The sequence below is a fragment of the Apostichopus japonicus genome, chromosome 12 (assembly GCF_037975245.1).
Source record: "Apostichopus japonicus isolate 1M-3 chromosome 12, ASM3797524v1, whole genome shotgun sequence".
NCBI classification, from domain to species: domain Eukaryota; kingdom Metazoa; phylum Echinodermata; class Holothuroidea; order Aspidochirotida; family Stichopodidae; genus Apostichopus; species Apostichopus japonicus.
The window spans coordinates 15,313,788-15,333,709 of record NC_092572.1 but is presented as its reverse complement, the minus strand read 5'-3'; the positions used below and the strand labels follow the sequence as shown (position 1 = coordinate 15,333,709).

The window sequence follows — 19,922 nt, the reverse complement described above, 5'->3', positions numbered from 1 at the left end:
TTTTAGATTCATTGTATGAGTTACGGTACGAGGTTTAGGGTAACAATTAGCATTCAGGTCGGAGTATAACATTTTATCTCTGGATGGCAGTGTTGCATTGAAGGACATATGTCTAGTGCAGTTCGCATATAGATCCTGGTCTAATACCGAAATGCATCATGTTCCCGACGACTCGGTCGAGTTCGAGACCAGCCACAGTTGGTTTCATAGCACAAGTGTACAATTGTTTATATATATATATATATATATATATATATATATATATATATTTATATATATATATATATATATATATATATATATTAGTGAGAGAGGAAATATGAAAACGTCAAAATGGAGTTGTCCGTGTAAGGGGTAGGGTGAGGCGCACACCCCTTCCAAAATCATCGATCCGTCACTGGCTACCCTATGTGTATAATAGGGATCAGCCCTGTAATTATGTCACTGTTCTTTTTTCTCTTCCCAGTTGCTTGCCCTTTTTTTCTACTCCCTCCTTTTCTCCATTTCCTCTATTTCTTCTTTTTCTTTTCCCTTCCTTCCTCCCCTTCTTTCCCCTCTTTTTCCCTTTTTTCTTCTCTCTTTTTTTCTCGCCTCTATTTCTTACCTGGGGGGCGCACGCCCCCAACACCCCCCTGGATACGCACGCCCCCAACGCCCCCCTGGATACGCGCCTGATCAAGGTGGTCAGAATTTGACCCTAAGTGACCTTTGACCTCTTCATAGAACACTCAGTTCTTGTACATTTCTGAGCATGAGGATAATCGCAGCTTTGATTTTGATGTCGACAATGATTTCAGGCTTTTGGCAGCTGATGACTCCAATTTACATTTGACCTCTTAACAGAACTGCTCAAAGTGTAATGCTCAGTGAGGGGGACCTACCACCTAATTATGACATTTTACCGATGCTACAGATATTCACTAAACTAGACTACAAGGTTCTTGTATTTTGGCCGCTGATGACCTCAATTGACATAACTTCATAATTTCCATCTGTAAATATGAGAAAATTTTCAACATGATACCCTTGAGAAGAACACTTTTGAAAACATGCAAGAGAGAATAAAAAACCCATTATTTTTAGGTGCAGTCAGAGATGGTCTTATGGTATTGCAGAAGTATTCAAGACTGTGCATGAAATAAAGATAGATTTCCCCAGAAAAAAATTCTGCCAAACTATTCCTTAAAATTTAGGAGAGCAGTTTTTTCAAGAGTTTTAATTACAGCTTCCATAACAGTGTTCTCTATTATATCTCTTGCTATTTCAAGGAAAAAATACTGCATATCTTAGTGCTTCAATATTTACACACATGGTGATACAAAAAAAAGAAGTAGAAGAGCTTACATATATATATATATATATATGTACATATATATATATATATATATATATATATATATATATATATATATATATATATATATATATATATATAAATATTTACATATATATATATGTACATATAGATTGGGAGTACTCTATTCGATTAAGCCCAAAAGGGTTTCTTAGTTGACTTCCTTTCACATTTTTTACTTATTTGTACTTTTATTGTCTTGTTCACCTTGTAATACTATGTGATGAAACAAATAATAATAATAAATATATCTTTTAAGAAGCTGCAACATCGGTGGCTCAAAAAGTTTGTGATCCTGAAAGTTTGAGACCGGCAGGTCTTTCTGGTAGCTGGATCGAATCACTTTCCGATTCTTCTTCAACTTTAGTCCTATTTCTAATCCCCTTCGGGGGGAAACTTCCATCAGCTTGTCATTTTGGATTGATGAAGCGTTCGTCACGTCGCTACCAGAATTGGAACAAACTTTTCTGTCTTCGTCTGCCTTCAGGAGGTTATCGTCTCGTAAGCCTTTCCTGATCTGGTAAGAGTTAGACTGTACTTAACTCGGAGGTGAGATGGAGGCTTTCATGTCCATAATGAGACTAGAGTAGGGATCTGAATCGGCTACAGGGGCTTGGGATTCCAATTTATTGTCTCTGTCTGATGTTTCGTCATCTTCCCAAGTCTCTTCCAAATTTAAGTCTTCTGGAGGTCTCTCGGGGAGCTGTTCCATGGTGGACACCATAGGTGGTTCTGTCCATAAAAAGAGTATGAAAGAAAATTACTAGATAGGAATACACAAGCCATGTAGACGTAAGAACTCTGCATAAAGTGTAGATCATGCATGTTACATTTGAAGACTCGAATGAGTCAACGATAGCCAGTAATTTTAAGGGCGAAAACGGATTGCTTTTGGTGATAGGAGGGGGTGGGGGATTAACACTTTCTTGGTGGGAGGGAGTCAGAGCCACAGACAGAGATCTAAGAACATTTAATGATTTCCCTAACTTATGTAATGTCAGAAATGTAAAATTTTTTATTTTTTTATTTATAACCCATCTACTAGTGAAATGTCTAGTATTGTTGTATCAACTACAGAATATTATTATAAAATGTAAAACAAAATGTAAAAGTTTTTGATTGCAATAGATTGACAAGCTATATTACAATGGAAAGACTTGAAGGAAAAATTTTAAAAAAAAAGATGAATTTAGAAACAAAGTTTAACAAACCTCAGTTAATTTGTTGTGAACGGTTAAAAAACAGCACTATCAGACCAGGCTGGATTTTTTGTGCCACTTTTAATTTGTAAGGGAACGACCCATTAATTTGCCGAGGTTCATCGGTTTAGAGTGACAAGACTATTTAGTCTAATACTTTAAACATTTAGCTGAGTTCCTCAGATCCAGCACAAAATCACAAAAAGATATTTACCTGTCTCAAATGACATGTTTACAGTGGTAGTACAAATTTGTCAACTTTTGGATAGATGGTGTTTAATTTTCTTTCAATGGGTGCAAGGGTGTTGCTGTTTTAATATCAAGTTAAAGGAACATGCTTTGGTTGAGTGAGAATTTATGTAAAGCAATGGGTTAACAAAACTTAACATTAGCATTAAAGCCTGTTCTAGAAGAGCTGATAACATCATCAAGTTAGCCTTTAAAGAAACATATCGGAGGTTTAGCATATTTTAACAGTGAATAGCTTGGAACTGGATCAGCAGTGTGTGAGTGTAAAATCTCAAATTTAGTTTAGTTTAGTTTAGTAGAAAAAAGGATCAGGAGGGACACTTAAGTCCCCATCATGGACCCTATAGAGAGAGAAACTAGAGCACCAATGGTGCAGAAGCTCATACCTTTTCGAGCTGAAAAATGTAGGGCCCACAAAACCAATTTTGGGCCCGTGAGGGATAACCCCCCCCCCCCTCCGTTAGCAGAATCCTGGCCACACCACTGGCTATAATTCCTATTTTCCCCTGTAAATCCTATTTTACCCGCTCTCTCAAACAATACCACTGGCCTACCCTATTAAACTTTCTCCCCTCTACCTTAGCAGACATAACAAGAACTCCCTACAAGACATAACTTCACAAGCTGCCTACATACCTCAGGCTCAAAGACTTCTAAGAATCGGCAAGTGCTGATTGGCTATAGGGCTCTCATGCTTACAGTTCAACAGTTAATAACAACTCCCAGTCCTGCTTTAATTCCACTAACAGCCCCTGCAGAGCTTAACCACAAATGTAAACAAACACTGCAGGGACTGGGAGACAAATTAAAGGAGCTTTGGCAAAAAGTGAAGGCTCAGATTTTTTTAAACAATGGGGATTAATTGTAATTAATTAACTTTTGACCAAAAATTTTTAGGCATCACCTTATTCATACACAATCCAACAATCATCAGTTCAACTTTGAATATGATCCATCAAAATCTTGAGGAGATTGAGATATTTGAAAATATTACAAAGAATGACCCCCGATGACCCCCTAAATGACCTATGACCTCAATTTTCCGAACACCCCTCGTAACTCTCATCCCGAGGAACATTGTGACCAAGTTTCATTATAATTGGCCATACACTGTACGAACAGGAGCAAATTGAAAATATAGGGCCGCGGCCCGGGCCACAAAACACCCCTAGTTGATCTTTGATCTCAAATTCATGAACACCCTGAAGGTAAAACTACCATAGTACTATCATGACAAACCCTCAACATTGTACCATGGAATCTGTAGGAGAAGAAGCATTTTGCGTATTTCCACAAAATGGCCCATTACGGCCCACAGGTGACCTTTGACCCCAAATTTTGGACCATCTCTGATGGCCCTATACCCAATGGTCCTTGTGTCCAAGTTTCATGAAATTCCATCAAACACTGTGCGAGTGGGAGCGGTTTTACCAATTGTTGACGGATAGAGTGATAGAGTGATAGAGTGATAGAATGATAGAGTGATAGAGTGATAGACGCCGCACTGTAACAATAGCTCACACCAGCATGCTGGTATGAGCTAAAAACTGAAGACACAAACACTCAGACCCGATTACAATGCTTAAAGTGCTTGTCCAAAGCATTCTTAAACCCATTGACACTACTTGTAAGTACAACTTTCTCAGGCAAACTATTCCACTCATTCACAACCCTATTAGAAAAAAAGGTATGCCGAATATTAATCCTACTATGCAACTTTTGAAGTTTAAGACAATGACCTCTTGTACAACTACTGTTTGCCAACATGAAAAAGTCAGTAAAGGATAAATTGTCGAAACCATACACAATCTTGAAAACCTGGATCAAGTCCCCACGTAACCTCCTAAGCTCCAGTGTGGTGAGATTCAACAGTTGTAACCGCCTATAATAAGGAACACTCTTTAAGGAACTAATCATCCTAGTAGCCCTCTTCTGGACATTTTCAAGTACTTCCTTATCCTTAGCAAAGTAAGGGTTCCAAGCCTGCACAGCATACTCCAGATGAGGCCTAACCAACTGCTTATAAAGCCTAACTACGATGTCCTCTTTCAGAAAACTGAAGTTCCTCTTGATCATACCCAAAACCCTATTACCTCTTTTAGCAGCTTCAAGACAATGTTTAGAAGGTTGCAGAGATGAGTCAATGTAGATACCTAGGTCTCTTTCAACAGAGACCTCCTCTAAATCCACACCATTAAGATTGTTTGTAAACTTTTGGTTACTACTACCAATGTGCATTACCTTACATTTATCAATATTAAAAAGCATTTGCCACCCCTGAGACCAGGAAAAAACCTGATCCAAATCCATTTGAAACTTCTCATAATAGCTTTTGGAAGAGACCTCAGAATACAATTTAGTGTCATCAGCAAACTTCTTAGCTTTACACAAAATATCTCCGTCGAATTCACACCAATGTGTCAAAGGATGGATCATTCTTATCGTAATGGTGTAGGTTTGATATTTTTATGGATTTAAATATAAAATCATAGCCCTGCCCTTGTGAATGTAAGTATGTTGCAATTACCATCAATTCTGTTTTTAGCGCAATTTGTCTCAGATTATTTCACCTTCAAATTGTCCTGGATGTGAAAAAGTTCCAGGACACTGGACACTTAATAGGCATTAATTAATGGAAAATAGCATTCCAGTAACATACACATGAACAACAACAAAAAACCAAAATGACATTTTATTCTCTTGCTCTCTCTCAATCACATTCATTGTGTTCTTCTCGTCTTAAAAAACTTCAATAGAGCATAAAGCTTATTAGAAAAAAAGTTCAATGTAACCAGTTGATACGAATGTCATCACCCGGTGTTTTAATGTAATTTGTAAGTAGACATTCGGCATATGGTATATTCACTCAAACCTACACATCTCTCCTCCATCAGTTTACACAGTTTCCTACATTTTGTATGGTTTGACAATTCATCCTTCACTGACTTTTTCATGTTTGCTAATAGTAGTTGTACCAAAGGTCATTGACGTTAACTCCAAAAGTTACAAAGTAGGATTAATATTCAGCATAACTTTTTTTTCTAATAGGGTTGTGAATGAGTGGAACGGTTTGCCTGAGAAAGTTGTACTTGCAAGAAGTAAAAATGGATTAAAGAAAACTATTGGACAAGCACTTTAAGCATTGTAATCGGGTCTAAGTGTTTGTGTTTTCTGTGTTTTTTCTCTCCTATAGGGTTCTTGATGGGGACTTAAGTGTCCCTCCTGATCCTTTTTCTATTAACCTTAACTAGCCAAATATGCTGTTCAATTCAGGAGTAAGGACTGGAAAGGAAACTACAGTATATACGTAATATGTCTGACAATGATATGCAGCTCAATGCATAGTAAAGCCTTTAATATTGCTGCAGTAGTGACCGAATATGAAACACTGTTTAAGACACAGGATTATATGTAAAATGTTGCACTTACACAACATCACAAAGTACACTTTGAACAATTCAAATTTAAAGGCCTTATACATGTCAAAACAACAATTTTAACATATGCATGCACAATTATATTTATGAATAAGCAGATGCTAATTGAGACTACAAGAACATCCAAAAATTCTGCTTTAACTGGTTTGTAAATTTGATAACAAAAACGTAAAAAGTGGTAAATTTGACATATCAAAGGATGATATCATCAGTCATCTTCCCATTTGACTTCTTTAAATCTCATATTAATAAAATTTAAATAGTCATAGCTGTAATCATTCCTTTAATTGAATATTACTTTTCATCGAACATCGATATTTTATCACGACAAATCAAGAATTAACATCTTAAATTGCCTTCGTCTGTTCTTTCCCTTGTCCATCAAAGACATGAACAATCATAGACCACTGTCATCTGACGCTTCCAATGCATAAAGAGGCATTGGTACCGCCAAACCCAAAAGAGTTTGTGAGTCCAATCCGTCTACCATCTCCCAGCCAAACCTGAGATTTATTAGGCACATAATTCAGATCAAATTCATCGTCTGTCTCTTCTAGATTAATTGTTGGAGGCAGCTGACCCTGGAAGAGAGGAAAATTGGAGATAAAAATAAGAAATACTTTAGGGAGGAGAAGAAATAGTTTAAATAACTTCACAGTGGTACTAAAGATTATGTATGTATGTATGTATGTAGTTTAGATCCTCCTGCAAGCAGGAACTCGCGAAGAAGCCATCCGCAAGCTGACCGAAGTCAGTCTCTTACATTCATATTTAATGTCCATGATTATGAATTGTCAATTGTCAACAACTCTGTAACTGGACGACATAAATTAATCTTTGAGTGACTCGAACTTGGGATCTTATGATTGAAAGGCACCGGTGCTAACCACTGAGCTAACACTCCAACCAGCAATCGATGCTCAATGTGAAGTGTAGATTTAAATTACATTTTAACACGGAAGATAATTAAGCTTATTATCACTTACATGTTGACATGCTAGTACAGTGAATATTGCTTCTAATGCTCCAGCAGCACCTAACAGATGACCCGTCGCTCCTTTGGTGGAAGACACAGCCAGGTTGTTGGCATGGGAACCAAAGACAGACTTGATTGCCCGATTCTCAATTTCATCGCCTGTAGTAGAAGTGATGAAATACTTGTTTATCACCCAGTGCCACATTAACAACCTCTGGTGATCCTACAGCACCATATTCTTTCCACATCCCCATTAAAGTGTGAATGCACAACCCAAAACTAGAAGTCTTTCTTGGCAGTGTTCACAGCAGTCTGTGACCTCAGAGGGATGCTTCACCTTTCAAGCCCCTTGAATTTGGGGGGCCTTAAGCACTGATCTGATCTTCCCATTGCACAATCTGGTACTGATCATACCCATTTGTACCATATTTTGACAGTTACCTATCACAAATAATCAGCATGACAAATTGCACCTCAACAATTACCATGTGGCAGCCACTTTCTCCTTCTGTTAAATCTGCTCAGATACCTCATTCTTTTAGAAGAGATCAACAGTCATTTGGGGTCATTGGGTTAAAATTTTAAGCAATTATTTGTGAGCTACTCTTCTTCCTGGCCATCTCTTGTGAATTTGTTCTTTTGCTGATTGCGTTCTATCCCTTTCTTATTTCCTATTTCCTTTTTATTACTTTTCAGCTTATTCTCTGTCCAGTTTCTTTCTTTCCTTATATTTTGTAAATATATTTTGTTGAATTGAGATTCTTATCATTCTTCACTATTTTTTTTTTGGTTCTATGGTCACTAGCCTTATTAACAGAATCACTATTTTCATACTATGTTATTTTATTACTGTGCCGTATGTTATGTTGTTTTTTTCTGTACAATAATATGAGATATAAATCTGAATGTAATTGTTAATGAACATGTTCTGGTCAATTTGTTTAGTATCCAGAGTTATAATCTTTCTCATCTGGTAATTCACAAAATCACCAAAAATTAATCTGCAAATGTAAAATGTCCCTTAAAAATGTATGACAACTTATTACGGTACCATCGGGAGCAATAAATATACAGTTAATGTTTCAAACTCTATAACCAATCATTGCCCCATTGGGTGCATAAAAAACTTAGTCTCTCATTAGAGTACTAGCAAATTTTCCAGGAAATGAATTGGACTTCTCAAATCTGTTAAATTTAATGGAGTACTTCAAAATATTAAGAAATCCATTCACCAAGTGAAGCCACTGGTTAAAGCAGTTAACAGTTTGGAGGGCGGGACAGGAGGGAAGAACTACTACTTGCAGCAAGCAAACAGGAAATTTGATCAACTAAAGGGCACAACTCTCTTTCCAACCAAACTACCCTAACTCAGTGCTGTGATTCTCTACAACCCAATAACCCCATCCCCCCTCCATCTTTGTGATGTGATCAGATCTTGATGTTAATGAATTTTAAACTTACTTCAACATTTCTAATATATTTGACCTTTATTAATGACTACTCCCTTTAAATGGAAAACATCAAACTGGAATGTAACTGCTGTTTCATTGGGTGTCAAACCCACTACCTGAATGTTACAATACTTTCACCTTACCTAGAGGTGTTGAAGTTGCATGAGCATTAACATATCCAACATCCTCGACTCTGACACGTGCATCCCTCAGGGCAGCCTTCATGCATCGTTGTGCACCGAATCCATCTCCCCTAGGGGCGGTGATGTGACTGGCATCACCTGTCATTGGATGGGAAAAAGTTTAATTTACAAAACTAGCAGAGCTTGGGACAGTAGTAACTAGACTTCACAGGACAATGTATCATAGGTTAACTCATTTGTTCACATTAAATGTAAAGTTGTAAGTGGTAAACCAATGTAGAACATGAAATATGGTCCTTTATTTACTGGTACCATTAGCATTGAATTTCCCACATCTGCATATATCAAACTAGACTTTTACAGGGAGAATACTGAAAATGAGTACTTTAGTTCTCAAAAGAAACAAGAAAACACATATAACAATAATTGTGCAATAAATTAATATACATGTGACCATCAAATAAATTTGTAAATATTCCAATAGAAAAAAGGAACCAGTAAAATTCATTTGTACAAAAAATGGCAAAGTTGTAGATGAGTCTTTTGAGAAACTAAAGCTTTGTTGATATTAGACTCCCTTGTGATTTTGATTTTTTTATGTTTCTAGCAAAATATCCCATTTTCCTTGTTTATTCTGTTTGATTCACAGCACTTTGTTATCATCTATTATTCTAACAAGATTCCTTTTATTGCTACAAATGTTGTTCAACCTCACCTGAAAGACCGTAGCCGAGTATCTCTGCTAGAATGTTTGCCCCTCTACTCTCCGCATGATTCCACTCCTATGTGAAAGAAAACATGACAAGTGTTAGCTTTAAAGAGTCAGATAAGAAAGGAAATTGATTGTTTATTTGTATCAATGGCTTTCCTATACCTGACATTCCAACACTCAGAGTCTTACTGGGCTTTACAATAGTTTGTAAAATCTCCTGGTTTCAGGTACCAACCCCCTGGGTTTTGTCTTTTCAAATCTCTCCAGATTTACAAATTTAGGGGTTGACAGGTCTGTCAAATAACTTTCAATGGTTAAACTGTCAAACCAAGACACACAAGCTGTGAACAATTCAGCACGTTGCTGTCTGAGCATTACACAGCACCACATCTATGGGTCCTTTATAGAGTATCCCAAAGGATGCAGCCACAATCCAGTGCACACAACTATATACACAAGCTATATACATAAGTCCCTGTTTATACACCTGGTTGCTAAGAGGCAATTGAGCTAAAGTGCCTTGTACAAGTAAACAATACTTTGATCTAATCGATCGTGGAATCCTGCCACTAAGCAACATCCATCCTCCCCTCCCCCACCCCCACCCCCACTATAAACTGTCCCTACCCTTGATCTTGCAGACACACATACTACTAGTAGCTAAAATAAATCCATATTTCAACAGGCAAATTGTTGACTGACAATTGTAACCATCTAAATATGGGTATTTTTGATTGATCAGATCAACCTTAGCAGACCAAACCTCTAATATGAGAACTGCTGCCCCTTCAGCCATCACAAAACCATCTCTCCTTGCATCAAAAGGTGTGGAAGATTCTTGTGGTCTGTCATTATACTTGGTGCTGAGAGCACGTGCCCTGGGAAATATAAATGATAAGGGATCAAAGTTTTTCCCTTGGACAAAAAATTCTTATTGTATTTCTTGATGGTCCAAACAAATATTGATGCCCACAAAAGGTAGCAAAAACAACAACCAAGGTGTATATGGCAGGAGAGCTGTGTGGGTTTGGTGAATAGAACACCAGCTTTGGGCCATTAAAATTTAACTTTGAGTGGATCAACGGCCTACTACTATTTTTTGTTTAATTTCAGTTCCTCCAAGGTGATGGGGCGATGCCAATCTACTATTTTGAAGGTACAGTATTTACTTACAATGCAATCTGTATATGATGTAAACAACAAGTCCTTCACCTGATGATCTCAAAAGCTTACGTGATTGTCCAAACAGAAATTTGGTCATCGCATACAATCGAAGTACTGGTCAAAAGCTTGCCCTAGAGATGGGCTCATTTAATTGAATTAAGACAGGTAAGAAAAAGCAACTAAAGAGTTTGCAGAACTACTCAGATTCAGTGCTTTTATTTTTTTCTCTCTTTTATATTGTTTATTTCTTCTATTTTATATTTTGATCTTTTTCTTTCTCATATTCAACATTTGTTCACTCAAAATCAATAGCTTACTGTGTCCAGTTTATCTTGATCTGATGTCGGTTTCCATTTGGCTTGACAGAGGGCTTCCTCTGAGGCAACAAGAGCGAACTGAGTCACATCTTCTGCTATCTTCAACTCCTACAGGATAAGTAAAAGCAAGAGATTTTCAGAATCTTCATCATCCTTCTTATAAACAGTTGTCTTTTTTACAATAACCAATTCCCACTCCACTCAAGAGTCACCCAGTTTATGACTTTGAAGTTCTGTAGTAAAACCTCGGCAGAGTGCTGTCTCCTGGTCCAAAGAGTTGCGATTAAAATACTGGTTGTTATCTGTATGCAATGTTAACAAGGCTAGATACAACTGGACAACTACATAATTCAGTGCTGGAAGTAAACAAAGGCTGTTGTATTTCTCCACGATAGCCTACAAAAGCACCCATCGTGGAAGGTCACAACGGCTGTCTTGCCCAAATTCTTTGGCTGTAATTTGGCAGCTGTGCCCTTTCACTTGAATGCAATTCCAAGTAGATAAATAAAACCATTTTACAAAATGAAGTCCACGAAATAAACTTCCACAAGATAAAGATCAGTTAATATATGTGTTTGCATACTTACAGTAGTGATTTTTACATTATGTTAGCAGAGTTAAAACATGATTGAACCAACCAATAGTATGTGTTATGTGTTCTGCTTCATATTCATAATATCACATAAAGCTAATACTGATGTTTCTCTGACTGTCCAGCAACATAATTGTTTTTGGCCTTGGTGCCCTACTACCAAACAATGTTTGACCTTGGTGCCCTATTTGATGACCTTGGGGCCCTCCCAAATTTATAACAAAGAGGCCCAATGGCCTTGCCCTGACCAATTCTTACTTTCAGCCTTGTAACTAGGCTACACTAATAGCTGATAGTTTTTTGTGTTTTTTAAATAATCTGCCTGGATTAAAACTATTATCTCATCAATTTAGTATGAAAGACTCTTTCCAAAGTTCAAGAAAACTGGGTTGTAAATAAATATGTTGTAGATACAATCAATCATTGTTACTTTATCATTTAAAGCCACATTTTTGAATAGCTAAGTTTATTTGCAATGACATGTTTCCTTGTTGCCTACCAAAAAAATATGCCTGTACATGTATAGGTTGAATATAAATATTTTAAAAAGTAGATAATTTGATGGTTTTGATATTGTAAATGGTGATATCAGGAGCTAAACTGGGGGCACCTACTAGTAACCCCCCCCCCCCAAAAAAAATGTGACTTAAGATTGTACTATCTCAGTTCAACAAAAGGCTAAATTGGGATAAATTTTACACACTTTCACTCATACTGTACTCACAGCTTTCGTAAGGTGACTCGGAGCATGAAACTGGCCGTCGCCCTCGCCCCTTGGAACCAATCCAGCTGTTGGTAAGCATCAAATAATATTGATAAAAGCACATTAAATATAATCGAATAACAAATGCAGATTAAAAATGTAAATATAACAATTACGTATATAATCCACACCAAGCAATATTGGGTACAGAAATATTTTACTGTCCAGATGAATGATATCGAACGGATTAGTCATGCTCATTTTGCTGAGAGCATATATGTAGATCTAAGGTAATACTGATAAAACAATTATTTATTGATTGATTGATTGATTGATTTATTTTGTTTCATCACGTGAATATATATAATGTGATAGGAAGTCCTCTAAAAAACCTTCAGATGGCTTAACAAAGTAGAGGACTACCTGTAAAGAAAAGGAAAAAGAAAACAAAATATATAAGAACAAGAGCATCAATGACGCAGTATCTCAATACTGGAAGTTTTAATGTTGATTCCTAATTTCAAATCTTTGCTCTGTCTCTACAATTATCAATATCATTCATGGTACAACAAATATACAACTTGCATTTTTGCTACTTTGCCACGAATAGTCTCTGCAGGTTACACTTTATCCTGCTAGTCTTGCCTTTAGCGCTCATTGCCTGTTAGTCGAAAGAACGACGTTGCAAGGTTTAGTAATGTCATAGGATATTTAAGAACTTGTTTTTTATGTGGTATCCTCCATCTTGGGTCAGTCTCTGTTGGACTTTTTGGTCATATAGTTTGACGTCAATGACAACGGCCAAATTAGAAGAGGCGAACAACTCGACCATATTCTTGATGCCTGCCTTGAGAGCTAGGCCTATTGACCTACTGTATGTTACTGTAGACTGTAGTGGTGACTACCATCAAAACTGTGTCCACTTCTAGATATCAAAACAACCCACGTTTTTCCATCTCAATTTTTCTGACATGAAGATTTCATGGATTTATGACTTGGAAAAAAATAATGTAAAAGAAGATTACAAGTTTTTATATGCAAGTGATGCAAGTAATAGCCACCTCAGTTCCTCTCCATTTTGTTATTTTATTTTAATTCTTTGTACATTTGATGTACAACATTACAGGTTCAAAAGAAAGCTAAACATACTTAGGCCACGAGAATGAAAGTTATAGATTTGCGTCCACCGCCCGCATGCCTGAAAAGCTACCGCACAAAAAAAAAAAACTTTCCAAATCGCGCACAGTGGAAAGACGATCTATTTATCACGTAAATGCAGCTATGAAAACAGTATCATCGCTTTGCCAGTGTCGCGGCGTCATCGGGGTCACAGGTCAAATCGCTCCAACCGCACATCGGATTCTCGCAATGTCTCCACGCGCACGCGTGCGTTGATACCATGCGTTGTTCTCATGGAACGAAACGTAAGAAATCCGTTCAATCTTTTATACTTACCTATAGTTTCAAGACTCGAATTGTTGAAATAAAAGGGCTAAACTATAACAAAGTTTATTGACATTGCATACGATATACAAATATTGATGAATGGCATGATCAGAATGTGAAATTTTACGATTCACTGGTCGATGTTTATGATCGTCTCCAGTGTAATGCTAAAGCATAGGATAACAAGCAGTCGATCTAGGCCTAGCCTACGTACGTACGTACTGTTCCAGGTCAATGCACTGTAGTGACCAAGTCATGTAGGCTATCATTGTCACTGTGTACATCATGTTGCAGACAGGAGCCCGGTATTTTAACATTTTTTTAAATTCTATGCATCCTCATCCAGCTAGCCTAGTACTAGTAGCAGTTGTGTTTCAAAGCCAGGGTTTTATTCTCCCCTACTGTGATAGCAAACATGGCATTTTAAAGTCGTTTATATACCACTTGCGTGAATGGTTTATGTAGATAGCTACGCATGCGCAGTTGTAAATAATGAATAATGAAAAAAAGCCTCATGTGTTTTCAAAAAAGTCCGGACACAAATCTATAACTTTCATTCTCGTGGCGTTACATCTTATATCCTTATAAATAAAACATAACCTTATACAATTTTTAAAGTCTTATAAAAGTTGTGATGCTATGGCCGGCTACTCTTTTATACGTACCCATCAAACAAACTTACCCTGGTCCTTCCTAGGAAAAGCTATCTGAACACCAGTACAATGCTAATGTGGCTATCACTGAAAGCCTAATAGGCCTAGGCCTATATATATTTTTTTAAATGCACTAGGCCTACAGTAAGTAGCCTTCAGAAATACAAGAATGTGTATACGTAATTATACAAAATACATGAAGGGCAATCAAACAAACTTATCATGGCCCTTGCTCTGAAAAGCTACCTGAACACCAGTACTATCCTTAAATGGATGTTACAAAAACGAAGGTCTAATATAAATTAAATGCACTACGTAGAATTCAGCAGTACAGAATGTGTACATGTAATTAGCATGCACACTACACCTGGCGTACCTAACTACAGTAGAGAAAATTGGTCGCGAGGGTAGCCATTTTCGTATATCTAACATGTAGCTGCCATGAGTCATAGCCAATCTGCTACAAAACAGACTTAGGGCGGGGCTTAATCATTAAAAACGGACCTTTTTACTAAAAGTAGGGGCGGCAGCTCAGTGTTGTTTTAAGAAAGAAAAATCATTTAAACATCAAATAAAGCAAATAAAAGCCATAAAATGTCATTTACAGCTAGTAAAATTCTTATTAATACCTACCTGTAAACAACAAATGAAAGTTTAAAATGTTAATAAAATATATAATAAATAGGACCCTATCTTAGACGATACCACTGTTGAAAGACAATTCTATTCTATTCTTTTTCATAAAACATAAGTTTTGGAGCGTGTGCAAAAATGGGTTGTTTAAACTGTATTTCAGTCCAAATTGGCCCGATTTGGACATAAATCGGTGAAAAAGTCATAGAATGAGATAAAATTCTCGAATAAAAAATAGTAACTTTTGTTGGCCTATATGATATATGCTTGCTCTGAAAATTCCAGAGAAAAAGAACTTTATATGAAGATGCTGAAAAATTTTTAAGAGAAGAGAGAGTCCCACTTACTGTTACAATATCTCTATACATGTAATGTATTGAGATAAAAATGAACATGTTCAATTAATAAGATGCAATAATTTTTTGAATAAAGTTTCTTCTGAATGATTTTGCAGAAGGTTTATTTGTAATATTGTCTGATAGAGAATTCCATGTTTTGATTGTACGTGCCCTTAGTGATAACATCCCCATTGTAGAATTATATCTGTTATAATGTGCATTGCCTGAAAATCTGGTATTGTAATGATGAACATCACTGTTACTTATTAAGTAGTCATTAAAAGCATTTGGTAACAGTCCATTCCATGCCTTATAAGCAAATGTAGCAAGATTAACTCGAATAATGTCATCAGTTTTTAACAACCTAAAATGATTTGTGTGGTCCCGTGGTTTGGCATGTGTTATATGGCGGACTGCTCTCTTCTGTGTAATACAAATGGGATTCAGATTGGTATATCTAGTACCAGACCATATGTTACAACAATACGTAATATGTGGCAGGACTAATGTCTGGTAGAGAATCTTTAATATGTGTTGTGGCATATAATGCTTAAGCTTAGCTAAAACACCAGTGTTTTTTGCAACTTTTTTACAGACAATTGTAATGTCTTCACACCATTTAAGTTTATGATCTATATAAACGCCTAAAAATCTAGTGCTTTTGACTTGTTGTAGTCGTTGACCGCCCATAGTTATATCAGCATTCCATGTAAAATTGTAAGAAGTATTAAAAACTATATAGTTTGTTTTATCAATATTCAATGATAATTTGTTGCCAGCAAACCAGTCGCAGAACTTGTCTTTATTCAGTTGATACTTCAATATGAAATAAAGTACTCGATTGTGGTACGAAGAAGATATTTGTGTCGTCAGCAAACAAAACAACTTTAACTTTACCAAAAACTTTGGTAATGTCATTGACATAAAGGATGAAAAACAATGGACCAAGAATAGAGCCTTGTGGCACACCACATTGTATTCTCTATGGTATTCTCTCCGGTATTATCATCACTGATTACAAAACGTTTTTTGTCGAAAAATTTACATTGAGTAGAAATGTAAATATTGACAAACATGATTTCATACTTATTATAGACATGAATTCTGATTAAACACGATTTGCAAACTATCGAGGATACTAATAACTCAGTGACCAGTGAAAAGATTTGCCAAAGTTGTTTTGGCTACCCACAAAAGACATGAAAACGAAATAAATGGTTCAGTTCTTTCATCCTCAAACATCTTACCTACTTTACTTGGTATTCCTTCATATTTTTCTCCACTCAGCAATCCAATGCCACTCTTGCCTTGAAGTAATTTTGACCATACATTGCTGACACCAATCCCCAATGGTGGAAGATATAAATTATTCACAAGAGACTGTGATGGTATGAAAATAATGATTTCAGACAACAACAAAAAATGAACAAGTTCTGACAAGTTTGGTCATCATCATAACATTCAGGTAAGTGATTACTTTGTACTGTAATTGGACACTGTAAGTTATCAGTGTTAACCTACTGTAAATTGCAGACTACCCTGTACCCTGCATTTTTATATTTTTAGCTGTGACCATCTGATCATGGTTTGGTAAGAGGAGTCTGACATTCTCCCTGAAGTTCCACCAAGATCATAAAGCTTCTTAAACCAGATAAAAACTTGTGCTGAAAGGGGGGGGGGGGGGTGTTGGAGGGGGGGGCTTTGATTTAAGTCCTTGTGATCCTTTGTGATGATTTCCACTTCCAGGGTCTGGTTACTAATACTACTTTAGTTTAGTTTAGTAGAAAAAAAGGATCAGGAGGGACACTCAAGCCCCATCAAGTACCCTATAGAGAGAGAAAAGAAAAACTGAAGACACAAACACTCAGACCCGATTACAATGCTTAAAGTGCTTGTCCAAAGCATTCTTAAACCCATTGACACTACTTGCAAGTAAAACTTTCTCAGGCAAACCATTCCACTCATTCACAACCCTATTAGAAAAAAAGTTATGCTGAATATTAATCCTACTATGTGACTTATGGAGTTTAAGACAATAACCTCTGGTACAACTACTGTTAGCAAACATGAAAAAGTCGGTAAAGGATAAATTGTCGAAACCATACACAATCTTGAAAACCTGGATCAAGTCCCCACGTAACCTCCTAAGCTCCAGTGTGGTGAGATTCAACAGTTGTAACCGCCTATACTAGTTAAGGAACACTCTTTAAGGAACTAATCGTCCTAGTAGCCCTCCCCTGGACCTTTTCAAGTACTTCCTTATCCTTAGCAAAATATGGGTTCCAAGCCTGCACAGCATTTTCCAGATGAGGCCTAACCAACTGCTTATAAAGGCTAACTACGATGTCCTCTTTCAGAAAACTGAAGTTCCTCTTGATCATACCTAAAACCCTATTATATACCTCTTTTAGCAGCTTCAAGACAATGTTTAGAAGGTTGTAGAGATGAGTCAATGTAGATACCTAGGTCTCTTTCAACAGAGACCTCCTGTAACTCCACACCGTTAAGATTGTATATAAACTTTTGGTTACTGTACTACCAATGTGCATTACATTGCATTTATTAATATTAAAAAGCATTTGCCACCCCTGAGACCGGGAAAAAACCTGATTCAAATCCATTTGAAACTTCTTATAATAGTTTTTGGAAGAGACCTCAGAATACAATTTGGTGTCATCAGCAAACTTTTTAGCTGTACACAAAATATCTCCGTCGATGTCATTTATATAGCAACAAACAACAAAAGACCCACTACAGACCATTGTGGAACCCCACTAGTAACGTCCTGCCAAGAAGAAGCACAGCCTTTAATTACCACCCTCTGTTTCCTATTACCAAGCCAATTCTCGATCCAAGGCAGTAACTTCCCGGTAGAAATACTAGATGATGGTAGGCCTATACTGTAAATTCGCTTTAGTAATAGCATTAAAGTTATTTTAAAAGATAACTGTGATCACGATCTATCATCTAGCTTACTTTGCTCGGTGGCTTAGTGCTTTCAATTCAGCTATGTGATTTCATCAATTAGTTGATCAGATTCCGCGGGAAATAGAAAATTTATACTTGTAAAGGTTGGGAGTCAAACTGCTCAAAGCAAGGAAAAATTTCCCTGACTCTGTGGAATAATCCACGAAAGTGTCTCAGATCACAAAATTGATGATGCCTTGTTTTGGCTGCATTTGTTCATGCTTTGTATATTGAAATTATGAATGAAAGTGGTTACAATTTGACTATTTGTGCAACTACATATGTATAACACAGTAACGCGAATTTAGGGAACACGCGAAGTTACAGTACCATACACCATGCTATACTACACAGCAATATAAGTAGGCTAGGCCTAATCGTGAATCTAGTACATGCACAACTCTGTAACCTTCATAATTGAGATAATATGACAATCCACTTACCTATTCTTGTTACTCCAACCCTCACTCTACCACTTGCACTCACTATACCACTCGAGCTACTTTGGCTTCTAAATGGAATATTTAAAGTTCTTTTCGCGCTACAGAAGAGAAATATAGATGCAGGCCCGACTACGGTCTTCTTCATTTTCTTCTCTTCGAGATCGAGTTGAAGTTCGAAAACCCCACATCAAGCAAATTCGGTCCAGTATTCGTCACAGAGAAATGGTAATCGATCATTGGGTGCTATGGAGGTAATTTGTTTAACTGTTTTGGATGGACTTAAAGTTACTTCACACATCTCGCTTCTACAACCGTCTAAATGACTGATATTCATAGCGAGATTTCAAATAAACAAATAGGAGAGTTTGTTTTCACAGTGAGTTTTTCAAATCAACATGATTGAAAAGAGAAAGATATATCCTTGGCAATTATTATTTAGGCAAATACAAATACTGTAGCGCCACTAACTTTACAACAACATATTAATTTTCTATCAGGATGAATTTTCACGGGAAGGAACTGGATGAGTGGTAGAAAAAAAAAAATATGGTTAATATTTCAGCGAATGTCCGGTAAATATTCGCAGCTTTTGAACATCGACTTTTCTGATACCCAAATGTGGGATTCCGTTACAACCACATATATACTTACGTACACAGGAGGGCAGAGAGGGCTACTGCCCCACCACATGCACCGACATACCTCTGCTCACTTAGAAAAATGGGGGAAATGAGTACAAAGCCTACGTTTCTATTTGTTACTCGTCAACAAGGGATTTACTACACGGCAGTACTAAATCATTCAACTGGATCCATTGTATTAGCAGAAGAGTGTTTTGCAAACAAATGATCAATGTTCGTTTCATTCACCACACAATACATCTAATTTCCGATCTTATTTCTTTTCTTCTATAGAAAGTCACACACTCAAAACTTGGACAGTTTAAAGAAGGTAATACATATGACATGAAACGTTCGAAAATTCCATGTCTCATCTGGGCCACCGTAATTTCTACAATAATTAAATAATGCTTGTGAAGGCCCAAAAACACCTCGGTCCTCCTGTCCCTTGCATAATGTTTATAGCATACTACCCAAGTATGGAGTATAAACCAGCATGCACGGTCACGTGAAACCCCTCAGGTA

At 36.8% G+C, this 19,922-nt stretch overlaps 1 protein-coding gene and 1 long non-coding RNA gene across 6 annotated transcripts in view; both read right to left on the bottom strand.

Moving 5' to 3' along the window:
- The window catches only part of LOC139977974 (uncharacterized), a 184,549-nt gene that overhangs the window by 5,826 nt on the left and 158,801 nt on the right, over positions 1–19,922 (bottom strand). The window lies entirely within an intron of this gene.
- Positions 1,448–18,966, bottom strand: LOC139977956 (3-oxoacyl-[acyl-carrier-protein] synthase, mitochondrial-like). 5 transcript variants are annotated; one of them, XR_011796755.1, is made up of 10 exons: positions 18,778–18,966; positions 16,615–16,747; positions 12,319–12,383; positions 11,003–11,110; positions 10,285–10,399; positions 9,525–9,591; positions 8,810–8,947; positions 7,226–7,374; positions 6,596–6,820; positions 1,448–2,086 (listed from the first exon to the last, which is right to left on the bottom strand). XR_011796755.1 is itself a non-coding variant. In XM_071987752.1 (9 exons), the coding sequence occupies exons 5-9, from the start codon at positions 10,315–10,317 to the stop codon at positions 6,650–6,652; spliced, it is 558 nt and encodes a 185-aa protein (XP_071843853.1). In that variant the 5' UTR covers positions 10,318–10,399; positions 11,003–11,110; positions 12,319–12,383; positions 16,615–16,747; positions 18,778–18,966; the 3' UTR covers positions 6,584–6,649. The 5 variants fall into 5 exon arrangements, 1 of the variants encoding a protein (XP_071843853.1); XR_011796756.1 differs by having other exon boundaries at positions 6,600–6,820; XR_011796757.1 differs by having other exon boundaries at positions 16,619–16,747.

Excerpts from the sequence above, each read along its gene's own strand:
- LOC139977956 (XM_071987752.1), bottom strand. The coding sequence starts at position 10,317 with ATGGCTGAAGGGGCAGCAGTTCTCATATTAGAG. Across the intron at positions 9,592-10,284 it reads CAGCAGTTCTCATATTAGAG|GAGTGGAATCATGCGGAGAG; the intron begins GTTTGGTCTGCT and ends TCTTTCACATAG. Across the intron at positions 6,821-7,225 it reads CTGTACTAGCATGTCAACAT|GGTCAGCTGCCTCCAACAAT; the intron begins GTAAGTGATAAT and ends CCTCTCTTCCAG.